Below are 18,768 nucleotides of genomic sequence, written 5' to 3'. Positions count from 1 at the left end.
CTGGGCGATATGTTTTTTTTTTTTTTTATCGATAATCGCCTTAGAAAATATTGCGATATTCGATAATATCGTCTCTTCCACACTGAACCCGCCCACCAACCCACGTGCGCGTCATCGCTCACCTCCGACGTCAAATTCTTCCCGGCAAAAAATGGAGGACAACGGCTTGATATCCAAGAAAAGATGTTCAGCGTTAACTTGGCAGTATTATGGTTTTAAACCAAATGCAAATGGTGAACCAGCGGATCTAACAGAGGCTATCTGCAGGCTGTGCAAGAAAAAAGTAAAGGTTAAAGATGCACAGACCACTAATCTCCGTAGCCATATCCAAATACACCATCCAGCAGTAGCGGCCTCATTTGAGCCCCGCTCCGCAGCCGCATCTCAAAGCGGGAAAAACTCTAGTTTAACACCGATTGCTGCTGCATTCGCTTGTGGGAAGAAGTACGATAAATCTAGCTTAAAATGGACACAGTGCACTCTTGCTGTGACCCATTTTCTGGTTAAAGAGATGGTGCCTCTTAGTCTTGTGGACAAGACTGAATTCCGGTCCATGCTGCAAACTTTTGACCGTCAGTATGAAGTACCCAGTCGGAATTATTTCTCAAGAACAGCTATTTCAGAGCTGTATAATAAAGTGAAACCCGAAGTTATGAGTAACATCAGTAGCGCGGACTATGTTGCACTTACGACAGATATGTGGTCGAGCAGCAATACGTTGAAACCTTACATGTCAATTATGCCTGAGAGCCACACTGCAGATTATTTGGCGGATAGTCTCTTGGAAAGTGTTAAAGAATGGCATGTCGATGAAAGAAAAATGTCATGTGTCACCACAGACAACAGAGCTAATTTTGTTGCAGCCATACGGCAGCTAAATTGGCCATGGCTTAACTGTTTTGGGCATAATTTGAATGTCGCCATAAACAATTCACTACAGAAGGAGAAGGCCAGCACAGACCGAGCATTTGGTGTATGCCGGGCCATTAATGGGGCTTTCTCGAAGAGTTGGCCCCAAAGACGTGAACTCATGAAAGCACAAGAGGAGCTCAACATCCCCCATCACTCTCTCATTACAGTAAGCTAACCATTATAGACTATTCAGTTTTAAATACAATATATTTTAATATCATTAGAAAAAGGTTTAGTTAGTTAACATGAAATTATAATGAACAATACTTCTACAGCATGTATTAATCTTTGTTAATCTTAATTTCAACATTTACTAATACATTATTAATCTCTGGGGACGAAAACAATGTGCATAACTTACATAATATTAAATATCTTTTAAACCATTTGAGATAAATCTTTTTTTTTTTTACCTGTGTAGCTGAGATTCCGCTGAAAACAGCCATGTGTGCTTTGTTTACATCGCGTACTTCTTGGTTTTAGAAATCCCGTACGCAATGAGGCTGGCATTGCCCAATGGAGAAGCTGTCACTATAGGTAACACATGACTTCTAGAGCTGCCTTTTGTTTTCTAGCCAATCGAAAAAATCCTTTCTGAGCTGCTGCATAGATCACCTGATAAGGGCCGGCTTACAGGCGCTGCGAAATACAGCTCCAGACAGAGACGGTGGGGTGGGTAGACGCAAGATGGCATCGCTATTCTTTCCATAACTCGGACATAATACATACTATTGTTATAAATGTGGCATCTATGGATTCATAAGAGCGTCAGCTATGGATATATGCAGGTAGTATGTTCGTATAATATAATAATACAATATAAAGTGCATTATACTAGAGGCGTTGGCATATAGAGCGGGCATCACGATTCTGCCTATAACTCAGTCATAATACATACTACTGCTATAAATGTGGTATCAATTGATTCAGAACAGCTCAAGTTATGCATCTATGTATGTAGTATGTGTGTATAATATAATAATACAATATAAACTGCGTTATTTCGCCGTCGCTAAGGGCTTCACGTGCCACTGTTATCTTATCTTCCTGGTTACCATGGCGCTATTATAGATGCTATTGACACATATGAGGTATCTATGGATTCAGAACAGCTTCAGCTATACATATATACATGTAATATGTACTTATAATACAATACATTAATAATGATTAAATTTTGAATTTATTCTCAAAATATTACGCCTTTTTTATTTTTACGTGACACTAAAACGCCATCATAAGATACACATTAGAATTACAGAATACAAAACGTATCTTAAATCTTAAAAAATATATATAATCTATAATCTATCTTAAATGAAAAGATTGATATAAAAACAGACACTTTTTTCCACATCAATTTTTAAACAAATTTAAATAGGAATGTTATTTATATTGTTTATTAATTATTTGTAGGACTGTCCAATGTGCTGGGGCTCGAAGCTGAAGAGGACAGAAAGGATTCTGGAGCAGACTCCAGCAATACGAAGGGTCTTTGCGGATGACAAAAGCCGATGTCCACTACCAAACTTAACGTGGCAAGATATTTCAGTTCTGGAGTCTGTGAACAATGGACTGAAGCCTGTAGCAGACTTGACCGATGTTTTGGCAGGAGAAACTTATGTTACTGTTTCAGCTGTCACCCCAGCGCTACAACACACATGCCGCGTTTTAACGGAAACCGATGATGACACACAGCTGAGTAAAAAAATTAAGACTGGCATCTTGGAGGAATTAGACGCCAAATATGACAACCACGCAACCCAAAAACTTATCCGAATCAGCACTCTGCTTGACCACTGCTACAGAGGTGGCTTTAATTTGAACGAATTAGAGCAAACTAAGACAGAAGTGCTTGATGCCATTATTCAGTGCCATCGAATGAAAAATCTTGAGAATACAGAAGAACAAAAAGCAAGCACGAGCGCTCAAGAGGTGCCTTCGAAGAAGAAGAAAAACACACTGAGTGATCTCCTCGGAAAGACCAAGAAACCACCTACGAGTGAGGCAGAACGGGTAGCGGCTGAGCTTGTGGCCTATCTTTTGGAGGATGTAATTGATGGCGAAGAAAACCCACTTGCGTGGTGGAAAAATAATGAAAGCCGCTTCCCGCTCATGTCTCTTGTAACGTGAACATTTTTGTGTGTGCCTGCAACAAGCAGTCCTTCGGAAAGGGTTTTTAGCACAGCAGGTCAAATTGTCACTCCATTACGTAATGCTTTAACCCCGGAGAAGGTGAATGTGCTCGTTTTCCTGTCTAGAAGCCTGCGTTTCGTGAGGAGTTAATGTTAGAAATTTTAGGTTCAATTAAATAACATTCTTATGGTGTTTGGATTTTATTTTTATATTTTTAAGATTTTTTTTTTTTTAACCGAATCATATTTGTTTAAATTTACAAAATGATTTCCATACGCAAGTGATAAGGTGATTTTTGTTTATGCACATAGCCTATAATTTGATTTAAAAATAAAACTTGTTTAATAGTCTAAATGGCCTACTGATAAATGCAATTTGTCTAAATGATTTAATATCCTAAGCATTGTGTCCTAAATAAAACATTTTTTCAAAGGTTCGGCTGTCTCATTTTCTTTTTAGCGTTAGTCTTTTAATTGTTTTTCAGGTTTCCACGTTTAATTGATTAATATTTATATTATTTATATTCTATTAATTGAATTTTAAAAGCCTATAATATTTGTAGAACTGTTTCCTAGCCAAGCTATATATGTTGCATTCGTTATTTGCTTCTCTCTGCGAATGTGTAATGAAAATAGACACAGCCAAAGTCTTTTAAATGTTTTGATTTAACACGTGTATGCATCAAAAACACTAAAAAGGTAAGTGTATGGTAACTACTAGGCTATTTATAATGTTTTTGTCAACTTCCTAGGTTTATCAATTGTAATTTTTCCGATATTGACGATTATCGTCTATAACTGACTGTCACGAGACATCGTCGATATATGACAATATCATCATATCACCCAGCCCTAACCTGCATTAAAATGACAGTGAATGAGATACACCTTTGACATTAATGCAATATTGATATGTCTGATTTATGTCGATTTGTAAAACTGTAAAGGGTATCAAAATGCAGTTTCACTTGTTTAAAAATGCATACATTACAAAATGCAAAGTACAATATGCAAGAAAATGAAACATGCACATTGTAATTACCATTTTAATTGTCTGTACTGTGGATAAAAATAAACAATTTCAATCTGTCATCCATATTAGAATGTGTAATCTAAAAGTATTCTGATTATGTTACTGCCTTGGAGTAATGTATTGGATTAGGTTACAGATTATTTTCAAAACAAGGTCATCAGTATTCTTTAACAGAATACTTTTAAAAAGTAACCCTTCCAACCCTGTTTATTTCTGTATTTTAACTTTAGTGTTAGGCTTCTTGCTTAAATGTTAAGTGTTGATGATCAAAACCCTAGACTTCCTCGCCTTCCAATTTACCACTTTCAATGCCCTATTCTTAGGCTAACCCTAAATTACAGAGGATGAGCCTATTTTTTTATATTCAAATTAAGTGATCAGTTTTTACAACAGGGAAAATATGTTATTTCTAGCCTTTACAAAGGTGTTTTTTGTATTGTTATTCTTGTACAAGGTTTCTTGTATCTATCCAAACAAACTTACAATAAACCATAGCCTCTGACCTTTTATCATTATTATTTATAACTGCCCTGACAACTTAACTCAACTGTCCCTGAGCAGCTTCTTTATTTAGACTCAGAATGTTATAGATTTTCCCAGCATTTTAACATATCCCTAGATTTTCTAAGGCAATTAAATAAGGGATACACATGATAGTTCTTAGGCATCTCTGTTCACTTTGGGTAAAATCATACCAGCCTTTCATAGAAGAATACAAAAAGGATCTTCAGTCAAGTCCTACAATTATAAAACGACCATGTAAGCTCATTGCCTTCATATTCTACAAAGAAATGCCCTGCATTTGTGAAAATTGCTATTACAGACAAGTTCAAAATACCTAATTAACTGTAACAGTAATACAATGTTTGTAATGCCATTGATATCCTATGCTTTCAGCACATCAGTTCTGATTGGGGATACAATTTCACTGAACACTGTCACAGGCTATCACACCTAGAATAGATATTTCACCCCAATGAACCCAATAATCAGATTTTAAGCAAGATGCATTTCACTGCACATAGTCCTGTATTTAAAAGTCTCACCCTGGGGAACAACACAGAAAGGAGGTTGACAGGCAGTGCCTAAGTTATCCTCTGCCCTGTCCACAAGGATTCTTGACATGGAAAAACTGGTCTTGCCTGCTGTGTGAAACGAGGAGTATTCCACAGCTCCTGACAATGTCTTTGTCCTTGAAACTATAATTGAAAGTCAAGTTAATCCTCCAACATTTCTTATTTAAGGGAGGCATACCTATAAATAGAATTTGGTAACTGGATAAAAAAAGTACATGGATACATATTACAGGGGTGGGTGGGTGTGTGCGGGGGGGAATATGTTATACAGGTCTGTCAGGGATTTAATTTCTACTGAGTTTGTCATTTAGTACACCAAAACATTCATTCAAGCTTACAAACAATTGGTCATGATTGAAAGTGACATTATCTGCAGTTAAATTAAGAAATAATCTCATAATCTTTTCAAATGTAGCTAGACCAATACATAACAAACTACAACACAGGGGAAACCTGCTATTATGACTAGGATCTCTCATAACTAGAGAGGCTGTAGTGCAAGCCTCTTGAGCTAACTGGCATATTACTAATATAATATGCAATGCAATTCCACGTTAAAACTATCTTGTAACAATAGTGAAACGATAAATTCCCTTGGAGAAGCTTACAGTAGTCTAATGAAATTCATTCATTTAATATTTTCCCCAGAGCAGTACCTAATGAAACTCATAACAGAAGTCAAAACTAGAGCTCGCCTTCTCTGGCTATTTGTCTGAAGGATGTACACAATGATACAATGAAGTAACGTTAAAGTGATGACTTCATTGTGCTAGTGATTGATGCCTTAACTGTCTCCACAGCAACAAACATGCAAACAACTTTGTACACCAATGAAAGGGTTTTCTAATCGTGTCACCTTTTAAAAACGCCACACTTTATACTTTATTAAATTAATGTGTTCATTGTCCTTAATATCTCCCAGTTTCATAGCTCACTTCCTCGACCAGTGTTTTCTGCTGGTATTTAATCATAATCTAACTATTCTCTTCATCACTTTGAATGAAAAGTCAACTTCTGACTTCTCTGTGTTTGATAGAACGTCAAATAATATATACCGGATTAATCATTATGTTGTTCTGAACAAAACAAGCCGAAACTGAGTGATCTGTGACTGTCTGAATGAGACCCCCCTCCGGAGCAGACTGCATGTTTACCCCCCCGGGCTCTGAATGATGGTGGGCAACACGGATACTGTAAATCGCATGTATTTGAGAATGAAACATGCTGGTAGCCAAGAGAATAAGCTTTCAAACAATGTGTGCATGGTAGGAATACAGTGTAACTCCTATGCACAGGAACTGTGTCTAACACTGCCAGATAATGCTTAAGAAGGTGTAGTAACACAGTATATAACTCTGACATGTACATTATTTTCCGTTTTTGGCAACCTAAACTTTTTTTGAACCTCTGGCAGGTTATTTCAGGTTATTCACTGGACATGAACTGTTTAAATGTCAATAAAAATGGGAAAAATGGGGGTGTTCTAAAAGTTTTGATGGTAGTATATGTATATATTTATATGAATATTTCTACTGTGACATATAACCCACTCATTCAGTTTTTTTTTTCATGTTTTCGGAGACCGTTTATAAGGCCTCAGCAACATTGCAGTCTTATACAGCTTGGTGGTGTTTCATTCTTAATATTATTTCGCCATCACTCTTGTTTGGGGCAACACAAAAGACAGCCTGCAATGTTTGGATAACACTTGTGTGAAGTGATTAAAGAAAAATGAGATTTACCATGTCTCCATAGTGATTGATGAGCTGTATTAAAGCGATAGCTGTGAGCGGCGCACGGCTTTGAAAACTGGAACCATGAAGGTTTAGATGTTTACCTGTGGGGAAGCCAATTAAGTTTGCATTGTGTAAACAGTAGATATGTGTTTTGCCTCTCTTTTTTCTTGCCTTTATCCCCAAAGCTTTGTTTGGCTCTCTAAAAAACAACTGTGAAGATCTAAGCAAGCAGTGTCAGGAAATATAGCCTTTGCTTAAAATTGCAAATTTGCTGTTGTCCAAACTTCTGTGGACTTTTATCTTCATTGCGTTAGTTCAGATGGTTGCCAGATAGATTGCCCTGTGCATGTAGGTGCCCGGGGATAATGTATTGTAATTATCGCTTTGATTTTGCTCTGGAGGCCTTTTGGGGTAGACTACACTGTGCTCAAAGTGTTGCATAATTCTACGTGGTGCTGAAAGCATTCTTTAGAAATGTTGGCCCATATTGATAGGATAGCATCTTGCAGTTGATGGAGATTTGTGGGATGCACATCCAGGGCACGAAGCTCCCGTTCCACCACATCCCAAAGATGCTCTATTGGGTTGAGATCTGGTGACTGTGGGGGCCAGTTTAGTACAGTGAACTCATTGTCATGTTCAAGAAACCAATTTGAAATGATTCGACCTTTGTGACATGGTGCATTATCCTGCTGAAAGTAGCCATCAGAGGATGGGTACATGGTGGTCATAAAGGGATGGACATGGTCAGAAACAATGCTCAGGTAGGCCGTGGCATTTAAACGATGCCCAATTGGCACTAAGTGGCCTAAAGTGTGCCAAGAAAACATCCCCCACACCATTACACCACCACCACCAGCCTGCACAGTGGTAACAAGGCATGATGGATCCATTTTCTCATTCTGTTTACGCCAAATTCTGACTCTCTGAATGTCTCAACAGAAATCGAGACTCATCAGACCAGGCAACATTTTTCCAGTCTTCAACTGTCCAATTTTGGTGAGCTTGTGCAAATTGTAGCCTCTTTTTCCTATTTGTAGTGGAGATGAGTGGTAACCGGTGGGGTCTTCTGCTGTTGTAGCCCATCCGCCTCAAGGTTGTACATGTTGTGGCTTCACAAATGCTTTGCTGCATACCTCGGTTGTAACGAGTGGTTATTTCAGTCAAAGTTGCTCTTCTATCAGCTTGAATCAGTCGGCCCATTCTCCTCTGACCTCTAGCATCAACAAGGCATTTTTTCGCCCACAGGACTGCCGCATACTGGATGTTTTTCCCTTTTCACACCATTCTTTGTAAACCCTAGAAATGGTTGTGCGTGAAAATCCCAGTAACTGAGCAGATTGTGAATTACTCAGACCGGCCCGTCTGGCACCAACAACCATGCCACGCTCAAAATTGCTTAAATCACCTTTCTTTCCCATTCAGACATTCAGTTTGGAGTTCAGGAGATTGTCTTGACCAGGACCACACCCCTAAATGCATTGAAGCAACTGCCATGTGATTGGTTGGTTAGATAATTGCATTAATGAGAAATTGAACAGGTGTTCCTAATAATCCTTTAGGTGAGTGTAGTTATAGAGGGTTGTAAGCCACTCTCCCCATAGCACCTCTTGCAAGACCTACAGTGTTAATTCAGTAATGCACTCACTCCTACACACTGCTCTGTGTCAAAGTGGCTCATTTGGGCTCAGCTGTGAAAGTCTCTGGGATCCGTTGCTGTAATGAAAGATGCATAAGTGAAAGTTGTATTTGCTGTAGAAATACGTGTTCGATTTCCAGCGGTGTATGACAGAGTCCTGCATGTTTTCAACGTACATATTTCTTCATAGTCCAAACCAAGAGAATAATAAATAAATAAGCAGTGGATCATTAGCTCCTTCCCTGGAATAATGCAATGGATAATTTATGAGTTCATTTTTGCAGAGGTGAAACAAACACTGCAGCATCTCCAATTTAAAAGTCATTACGGTGAAAATGTTCTCCAGCACGGAGCGAGACAGGATATCAAAAGGAGCTGTAGAAGATGATACTAATAATGAGATTTGTTTTGTTTTGTTGTGTTTAAGCAGCCAGGGTATAATTCAATTGCACTAGGATGTTTTTTTTTTCATGGGCAAGATCCATTTTGCAGTGACAGGACCAATGGTTATCTCCACATTATTGAAATAAATGCGCATATACGGTTTAGATTCTCCAGATGTTTAGATGTTGCATTGCTTCTGACTCACGGCATCCATATGTAAATATTCTGTACACGAGCGTTCAGACCCTATAGCAATCCGTGCAGGTATTTTTCTTTTTCTCTTTTATAAAGCAGTGCATTTTTATTCGATCAACCATGGCAGCTCTGTTCCAGGTAATCTGCTAATGTGCTTCTTTTTAATTATGCAACATCACACAAGGCTTACTTAAATCACAGCATAGCAGAAACTGCCGATCTTGCATTTCCAGACATTTCCCTGATTTTTTTTTTTCTTTTTAGCACTGCACTGCTTCTCTAAGTCCGTTTAATGGAAATCCATGTAGAAATAATTTAACCACTTTATTGCAGTGCCACAGAATTATGTGCAACTGTTGCATAAGATGAACTTTGCCGTGAGCAAAATGGAAATGGGAAGTGACCATTTGGGCTGTATGTCAAAGGATTTATGTTTAGGATTTATGTTGTGAAAGATGGCTTCATATACAGTATATACCTGTAAAATTTCAATATATATATATTTTTTGTTTTACACAACTTTGATTTCCGGAGAAGTCTACAACCAGAACTTACAAGAAGAGAAGTGTTAGCATTCATTTAATTTCAATAATTCAATGTGGAATGTTTTTTGTTTGTTTTGTGAATCCTGTCTTTTATTTTTATTTTGAAAACATTTTGGGGTTTGCACCCTCTTAACTGGAGACATGATCACTGCAGCAACGTGGATTAATTGTGTAACAGGACACAACAAACCACATTGCTAGAAGAGAAAACTGGGAAACCATTTTGTTATTTCAGTGACCCCACATGTCTCTCTTTAGGATGTTAATCCCTTCTTCTCCCCATACCCCCCCCCGCCCACCACAGACCTATCACTTTGTCAACCCTGTGCACTGCAGGAAACCAATCCATAAATAAATGAGAAGATTGTTGGCTGAAATTCACTGTGAGTCCCTCGCCCCCATCCTTGTGCAATACTTATGTGCTTCTGTTATTGGGCTGAAAAGCTTTTCTCACATTGTTATCACCTGATTGACAAAAAATGAACAAAATCCATTACTCCTCTTCCCTGGGTGTGTGTGTGTGTGCAGATCTGTTAAAGTGCATCATGGGAGAAGAGGGGAAGGGGGAGATTTCCTGAATAAAAGTCTGTGTTCCTCTCATGCCCCCCACAACACACACACACACACGCACACACGCACACACACACACTCTCTTGTTTACTTAGCTGTGCATTAGATGGGTTCACTCCTTCAAAAACTATTATGGTATTAATCCAGGAGACAAGCAACTGTACTTTCTCAAAGAGCTTTCTAACGCATTAAGCAGTAATCCTTTGCACCTCACTTTTCTACATCATACAGGTGTAAAGAAGCTTAATCACAGTTTGTGGCAACACACTTTTGCTTTTTTTGGTAGATGGTGTTTGCTTAGATCCCTTCAAGAGGAGACTTTGCTAGCTTTTAGGTGTTTTGCAGGAAATACAAAAAAAAATAGGCCCTCAAAACAGTAATTCTCTTTACAACTTTGCTTATGCCCTCCAAAGTGGAATTTCTAAACAAGCATAATTTATATATAATATTAGTGTGTGTGTTATTGACATGTAACACGGTAGCTTAAGATACTCAGATGGCAGTATATAAATTTGTAATAACCAGGTTATTCACACTTACTTTTTAATTTACACAGGATTCCTATTTGAGAACACTGGACCTTGTATTGTTTTGACAGTATTACTATGAGGCAAGTTACTATCAGGTGATTGAGACACTCTTGATACTGTATGAATATATTTAGTAATTAATTATTTAAACATACTGATGTGTTACATTGAGGAAGAGTTCCCAAGCCCATCATGAGGCTTAGGAGTTTAACAGTCATCAAAATAAAGGACAGAGAGAGAGAGAGAGAGAGATGTTTAATAATATTGAGCTGTAGAGGCTGGGAGCCACATGACTGAAAATAGTGGTCACTCTGGGCAGATTGCTGGCCTAGCAACCAAGCAAGCAATCTCCTAATGATGTAGTTGGTCATTTCAGTGCAGAAGTTGACAGGAGGTCAGAAAAAATTAAAGCTATGTGTGTAGGTAGGGCCTTTAGTGATATTATCTAGGTACGCTATCACAATTGAACCAAAATTAATTGAAGGTAATTAAATAATTTAAACGAGAAAATTAAGAGCTTTGGCCGAAAGATAATCAGTGTTCAAAACCGGAGGCCTGTAGACTAAAGCCAGTGTGGGTTGTGATAGTCGCATAAAATAAACTGCAGTAATGTAGAGGAGTAAAAGCCCCAAAGCAGACGACCAAGAGACCACTTTTTCTTGCAGAGAAAAAGGGCTTGCTTTGTAATGTATTTATTTTTTCTAGTGGAGAATCCTTGCTTCAAGACAAATAATTTTTGCTGATCTACAGATCTCAGGACACAGATGGAAATGTGTAGATTACTGCTGTGAAAGTCTTAAAGCAAGCAGTAAAAACACTGGGAATGTGACTCTTTTGAACATAACCACCGACAATGCCAAGAAAATTTATCACATAATGCTGAATAGTTTTAGTGTCTTTTTTTTTTTTTTTTAACACTTATCGCAAAAAACACTTTAAAACTCCAGAAAAGACAGATGTGAGGCACTAAGTTATAACTGCAAAAGTGGATGATCAGCAGACACATCGGTGGACTTGCAAAAGGGTGAGTATAAATCAGCAACAGAACGATTTAGATAAAAGCGACTTGGCTGTTTCAGTGCATTCCCTTTAAGGAGCTGAAATAGCAATCTTCTTCAGTTTAAGCCCTTGCTTTTTCAAACTACCCTCGCATTTAATATTCCAATGTAGGCAATAATGGACCTAATGAGGAACCAGCTTTTTTAGGATTGCTGGATTGACTGCAATAGATTTGTCCATATATACTTAAAGTCCAGATTGCCAGCCATTTTTTATATATACAGTATATATATATATATATATATATATATAATTGAAAATGACAGCTTAATGAATGATCATATCATTCATATCACATTTTTGATAGACATTTCATGTAATTAAAGTTGTATCACACGACATCCCCAGTACTTTGTGCAAGGTCTCTGTCTACAGTTTGATATGCAAATGAGCATTATCTGCCTCTTTGCTGCCTAATTGCTTCTGATTCTCATGTGCTGAATATCTGTGCAGTATTGTCATCTAAAACTACCGCCATCACTCATTACTTCGAGGATAACGAGGTTACTTCTGGACACGCACATCATTGAGTGCTGACATTTTAGTAAAATATCACTTACCATCCTATTTAAAACAGGCATTACGTTTTACGTCAGACACTAAAACTCACTTTAGATTACAGCCTATCCTACTAAAAGAGAGTTATGTAAAATGCTGCAGAATGGAGGTTTATGGGAGTCACACTATTTTCTCTCTAGAGGTCTGGGCTAAATTGTAGCATTTTGGTTAAAACTGAGCCCAACCTTTGATGTGGGTTGAACCATATTTTACTAATTGTCTTCTTAGTGGACAGACTAGAAGAATGATGGATAGGAGTATAAGAGAGCAGCTTCTTGCAGTTTTTGATCCTTTGAGGGGTTTTAAAGTTATTTGATTAGCTAAATCCCCTAACTCCTAATTTTCCACGGCAATTCTTCAGCTGGAAAGAATACATTAATATTGCTTCTGTGTTCCATGGCACTCACATTGTCTCTTGCTAGATTCGCATCTTCAGAATTGTTATAAAAGCTTCAAAGTGTTTGTCATAAAAGGAGAAGCCAATTTGGCTGTGGAGCAAAAAGCTTTGAAAATCACACAGTTTGACATGAATACTATAACAGGAAGTAAAGGGCAAAGCTCCCACTTTTATTTAAATTTATAGTTCGAAAGGATGATTCTTCATTGTTTGCATGGAAAGAATTTCAGAAAGATTAAACACCATTTCATATTAAATGAAATTATGTATTAATTAATTGAAAAACATATGCTAACCTATAGAGAAATATGACTTAAACAGTCAAAGTAAACACAGTTCGGGACTATTTCAACCACAGGATTTATATGTTCTGTTTTAAATCTCCAAAATACCAAACCAATGAAAGTAAATATGAATAGTTAGGCTTAGTCAGAATTTTTTAGACTATTATTTTACATATAATTTACATATATATTCAACCTGCATGCATAAAACTAATGGTGATTTAATTTGGAGGAAACTGTTTTATTAATTTGTGTTTTTGTCTGACTTTAAACCGATTATTCAGGCAGGCCCTTACCTGGTTAGAGGTTTGAGCAATGTTTAACTTCTGAGACAAGGCAAAAGAAAGGCCAAAGCTTACTGTGGTCAGATTCCCGTACTGACAAAACAGAGACGCACAACTAGAGGACTGAGCTCCTTTCCCATTTCTATTCGCTATAAGTTTTCACTCCTAAACGAGGCACCCTGCCAGTTTTGAGCAATTTCCTTTTTGTTGACATTGCCGAGATGGAAGCAGAATCTACACTGCATTTATACCTCATATATTTCATTACCTGAGAATACTATAAAGCCCTAATGGGATATTGCACTGCGGTTGGCATCTCTTTTGTGCATGGGGGGAGAGAAACTAAGGTTAGCAAGAATAATAAAATGCACCATCATGGCTGTATTAGGAAATCATATTTGTGTTTGTGCTGCCAAACTAAAAAACTGAATGCCCTTTGGAATCTCCCTAAACCTCAAACTGAACCTCAAAGGCTGTAGATTAGAACATAAGAAGAACATAAGAAAGTTTACAAACGAGAGGAGGCCATTCGACCCATCATGCTTGTTTGTTGTCCATTAATAACTAAGTGATCCAAGGATCCTATCCAGTTTGATTTTAAATGTTCGCAAATTTTCAGCTTCAACCACATCGCTGGAGAGTTTGTTCCAGATTGTGACAACTCTCTGTGTAAAGAAGTGTCTCCTGTTTTCTGTCTTGAATGCCTTGAAGCCCAATTTCCATTTGTGTCCCCGGGTGCGTGTGTCCCTGCTGATCTGGAAAAGCTCCTCTGGTTTGATGTGGTCGATGCCTTTCATGATTTTGAAGACTTGAATCAAGTCCCCACGTAGTCTCCTCTGTTCCAGGGTGAAAAGGTTCAGTTCCCTCAGTCTCTCAGTAGGACATTCCCTTCAGACCTGGAATAAGTCTGGTTGCTCTCCATTACTGCCCTTGTTTTAAATGCTACACTTTTGACAATATACCCTAACATAATGTTTGCCTTTTTTATTGCTTCCTCACATTGTTTGGATGGAAAAAGTGAGGAGTCCACATAGACTCCTAGGTCTTTCTCATGCGTTATTTCATCTAGTTCTATTGCTCCCATAGTGTAATTATAGTGGACATTTTTGTTACCTGCATGTATTACCTTGCACTTGTCCACATTGAATTTCATCTGCCAGGTGTCGGCCCACAACTGAATATTATCCAAGTCCCTTTGAATAACCTGTGCTGCCGAGATTGTATCTGCTGAGCCACCTATTTTAGTATCATCTGCAAATTTGACAAGTTTGCCAACTATCCCAGAGTCCAGATCATTAATATAGACTAGAAAAAGCAAAGGCCCTAGTACTGATCCCTGTGGAACTCCACTAACAACCTCACTCCAGTTAGAAGCAACTCCACTAATCAACACCCTCTGTTTCCTATACATCAACCAGTTCATAATCCATCTACTTACATGACCCTGAATGCCTACAGCTTCCAATTTGAGGATCAGTCTTTGGTGTGGAACCTTATCAAAAGCTTTTTGAAAATCTAAGTATATCATATCACATGCTTTCACATGATCTACAGCTGCAGTTGCATGTTCAAAAAATTCTAATAAATTAGTAAGACATGATCTGCCTCGTCTAAACACATGTTGACTATCTCCAAGAATATGGTTTTCATTAAGATACTCCTCTATTTTCTGTCTAATCATTTTCTGCAACATTTTACAAGTGATGCAGGTGAGACTGATTGGTCTGTAATTTCCTGGCTCAGTTTTGTCTCCTTTCTTATGGATTGGTATGACATTTGCTGTCTTCCAGTCAGTTGGCACATCCCCTGTTCTAAGTGTAATTTGGAATATTTGAGTTAGTGGCCTAAAAATAATTTCCCTAATTTCTTAAAGTGCTGTTGGAAATATACCACCTGGCCCCGGTGATTTGTTTGTTTCTAATTCTGCTAGTCCCTTTAGTACCTCCTCCTCATTTATCCTGATCTCTCTTAGGGTTTGACTAGAATGATTGTTAACCTGTGGCATGTTATACATTTTTTCTCTTGTAAAAACATCTATGAAATACTTGTTTAGAACATTTGCCACAGCTTGTTCATTTTCTAAGATACTTCAATTTTTGCCCTTTATCTGTTTCACTTCCTCCTTTATTGACCTCTTGCTGTTGTAGTATTGAAAAAAGCTCTTTGCATTAGTTTTAGCTCCAAGAGCTATGTTTCTTTCTATTTCCCTCTTTGCTTTCCTGATCCCTTTCTTAAGATCTCTTTGCAGTTCAACATATTCTTTGTATTTTGTTTCATCTCTATCCCTTCTGTATGCGTTATACAACATTTTTTTTCTCAATATTTTTTGGCATACCTCTATTAAACCTTTTTGGCCAATGTTATTTGGTTCTCAATTTGCTAAGTTTTGGTACAAAGTAGTATATTCTTAAAATATAACCATCCATTTTCAACTGAATGTGTATCTAGTGTGCTCATGTCTAACTCTTCTAAGTGCTGCCTCATACCTTCAAGGTTTGCTTTTCTAAAATTGTAGATCATTGTTTTCACATGGTCCTTGTTTTTTGAAAGTATGCCTCAAAGCTAACTATTAGATAACATGCAGCCTAATTCTCAATAAGGAATTGGTGGGGGCCAGGGAGGGGTTTATTTAAAATAAAATAAAAATTGTGTGTGTATTTAAGGATGCATTCCATCCAATCTAACCTGCTCGTAAGTGTTCAAGTACATAATATTGGGGATCTGTGCCAAATGACAAACAAGTGAAGCAAGGCATGTGAGAACCATTACACAGTGTTGGAGGATAGAATTATAGAGGAACCTGCAGCACAATCACAGCATGCATACATAAAAAGTATATTTATAACTCCAAATAATAATGCAGAGGCAATCTATATGGATGTACAGTACACATACAGTTTATAAATCTGTGCATGGTCTTAAATGGCCCCTCCAGCTTTGTTGAAAATTGGTTACAGAGCTCTTTTTGCCAGCTTTACTGCAGGATATTTTCCCATTGCTGAGGCAATCTATACGGAGCAGTGCCACTGCCGGTGGCCCCCGCATACACAACCCTCTGTGCTGAGCACGTTTTGATCAAGGCTCAGAAATGAAAGGTCATGTCCTAGCAATGAGAGCTCGGCCGGACAGCTGTGGACTTTGGCAAGAACTGTCATTAAAGGGCCTATTTCTTATGTTCAAAACGCATGACTGCTGTGCGAGGAGGATTCATAAGCCAACAGCAATGACTGTGTTCGTGGCTTTAAAGCTGATTAATGGCTGTGGCTAGGTACAGCACAGTGCATCATTAACTAAATCCTGTAAGGGCAGTGCCATATTTACACTAAGGAGGCGATGTTAATTGGTGGCAGGGGATGGAGTGCCATGTTGAACTGTGATTTTTTTTGTGATTTCTATTTTTATTCTTGCCTTTAATTCATCTCCTCTTTATATTTATTTATCAATCGCTTGAGAAAAACATTTCTTCTGTAGTGGTCTGGCATTCGATCAGTTACGCTCCTGTGCCTACTACTAATGCAGATTTATGATCTTGTTTGTTTTTATTACCTTTTTCAAATAGAAATGAACTGATATGTGAGCAGGTGAAACATTTTTTTACACCTCGGTAAACATCAGAGTGTGTGTTGCCTCACTTAAGGCAAGTAAATCAAGTAAAACTTATGGAGAAAAAAAATGCAGACACCAACACAAATACCTTTATCATTAGGGACATGCATTCACTGCTTTTTTAATGGAATACTTTTTTCAAATGGTAACAAAATGGATTCTTCACTCACAATCATTGTAGACATTGTAATAAAAGCATTTGTTGAAAGAGTTTGTTTTAAACCCCTTGACTTGTCTTATAGTGAATCAAGTACCTGGGAGCAATCCTTCTCTGACATTTCTGAATCCAAAGTGGATGATGATATATTGAATGTCATTTATTGCACAAAGTGCTCTGGGAAATGTGGACATCTTGGCTTCTTATTTAATTTGCTCCTTTTCTGTAAAGGAAATAAAATCGGATTAGTTTGAATTATTATTTCGTTTATTTTATTTGTCCTTGTTTTTTATGTTAATGTCAGAGGGATTCCCTATAAGAGTTGCTGAATGAATATATTTTCACCCTTTCAAAATGCTCACCCCCAGGAATTCTGAGAGGAACCACATTAGCTTGGCAGCTGTTGAAAGGACAATGCATCATGGATCTTTTTATTTCCACATAAGCCTTTATTTGTTTGCTTGTCTGTGTTGAAGCTGTTTGTGTTGCTGTTTTTTGCTTGTTCTTCTTATTTATTAAATTATGATATTGATATACATATATCAAAGTCTTAATTGATAGAAGATTAATCTAGGTCTTTATTTATACACATAATTTTTTAGACCATTTCATAACAATATAGATGTAGATATAGATATTGATAGATATAGATATAACATTTTACAAATCTAGGCACAAGTCGGCTATTATATATATGTATATTAATGAACAACATCAACAACAACAAAATAGGTTCCTTTCATAGGCCCGAATCCAAAGTATGGCTTCCATTTTGCCTTGTTCTGCAGGTCGATTGCTCCCTCCTCACTTGTTATTGACCATTCCACCCTGTAGGCCTCAAACACTCCTCAGCTTCCCACCTGCAGGGGCTAAACATGTGCATTTCTCTCATTACATCTCAATAAGAATAACTCCTGCCATCCATAGGAGGTTTTGTTTTTCTCCCCTCCATGCCTAATGGTTTATTTGATGTTGGTTTAGTTTATTTTACTCAATTTAAACTGTTTAAGGATTATTTATTTTATTGTTCTTTTTGTTGTAGTATGTTTATCACTCTGTAAAGTGCTCTGTGGCTACCCTTAGAAGGGTGCAATACAAATAAAAATTGATTGATTGATTACAGCGAAGGAATAAATCCAGCAGGGCTTTTTCAACTTCTCTGAATAAGTCCCGTGTTCCTCTGTGTCTTCACAGGTGTTCACCAGGTACGGGAAGTGCTACATGTTCAACTCGGGGGAGGACGGGAACGCCCTGCGTACAACCGTGAAAGGGGGAACGGGGAATGGTTTGGAGATCATGTTGGACATACAGCAGGATGAATATCTTCCTGTCTGGGGAGAAACCGGTAAGTCAATAATAGTATTATTAATCTGTTCTTCACAGGCCTAAGTTTATGTCGATGACCTTGGTACACTTCTGACACGTGTGTCGGGCAAGTGGGCAGTTACGTGTTAAAAGACTTGAAGTGCTACATGAGTGTATCATTTGTAGCAAAGTGTTGTTTAACTCGTGTGGTCCAGTATTTTAGTTGTAGTGCGGTTGTAACCTGATGGTGTTATTAAACATCTTACAATAGGATAAGGCTTAATTTTTGAGTACACTCAATTTCGCTGCAGTCTAAATGCAGTATAGTTGTTACATAAGTATTTTGAAGTGAATAATAAGTGT

The 18,768-nt window shown here is 37.7% G+C and overlaps 2 protein-coding genes across 4 annotated transcripts in view; both read left to right on the top strand.

The window, feature by feature from the left end:
* Window positions 1–18,768, top strand: part of asic2 (acid-sensing (proton-gated) ion channel 2) — a 368,547-nt gene that overhangs the window by 323,259 nt on the left and 26,520 nt on the right. For both annotated transcript variants that reach the window (XM_066698600.1, XM_066698599.1), the window contains exon 2: window positions 18,295–18,445. In XM_066698600.1, the coding sequence (XP_066554697.1) occupies window positions 18,295–18,445 (151 nt within the window). The remainder of the gene's footprint in view (window positions 1–18,294; window positions 18,446–18,768) is intronic.
* LOC136747281 (zinc finger BED domain-containing protein 4-like) lies at window positions 1,333–3,484 on the top strand. 2 transcript variants are annotated; one of them, XM_066700218.1, is made up of 2 exons: window positions 1,333–1,584; window positions 2,329–3,484. In XM_066700218.1, exon 2 carries the CDS (start codon window positions 2,338–2,340, stop codon window positions 3,043–3,045), a length of 708 nt encoding a protein of 235 aa, XP_066556315.1. In that variant the 5' UTR covers window positions 1,333–1,584; window positions 2,329–2,337; the 3' UTR covers window positions 3,046–3,484. The 2 variants fall into 2 exon arrangements, with proteins under 2 accessions (XP_066556315.1, XP_066556314.1); XM_066700217.1 differs by having other exon boundaries at window positions 1,336–1,700.

Source organism: Amia ocellicauda, chromosome 3 (genome assembly GCF_036373705.1).
Source record: "Amia ocellicauda isolate fAmiCal2 chromosome 3, fAmiCal2.hap1, whole genome shotgun sequence".
Lineage (NCBI taxonomy): Eukaryota > Metazoa > Chordata > Actinopteri > Amiiformes > Amiidae > Amia > Amia ocellicauda.
The sequence above is the reverse complement of the archived record's forward strand: the minus strand, read 5'-3'. Positions and strand labels throughout refer to the sequence as shown.

What these genes read in the sequence shown, in the direction of transcription:
- LOC136747281 (XM_066700217.1), top strand. Translation starts at nt 1,653, where the DNA reads ATGTGGCATCTATGGATTCATAAGAGCGTCAGCTATGGATATATGCAG. An exon ending in TCAGCTATGGATATATGCAG is followed by an intron (nt 1,701 to 2,328) that starts GTAGTATGTTCG and finishes AATTATTTGTAG; the next exon opens with GACTGTCCAATGTGCTGGGG.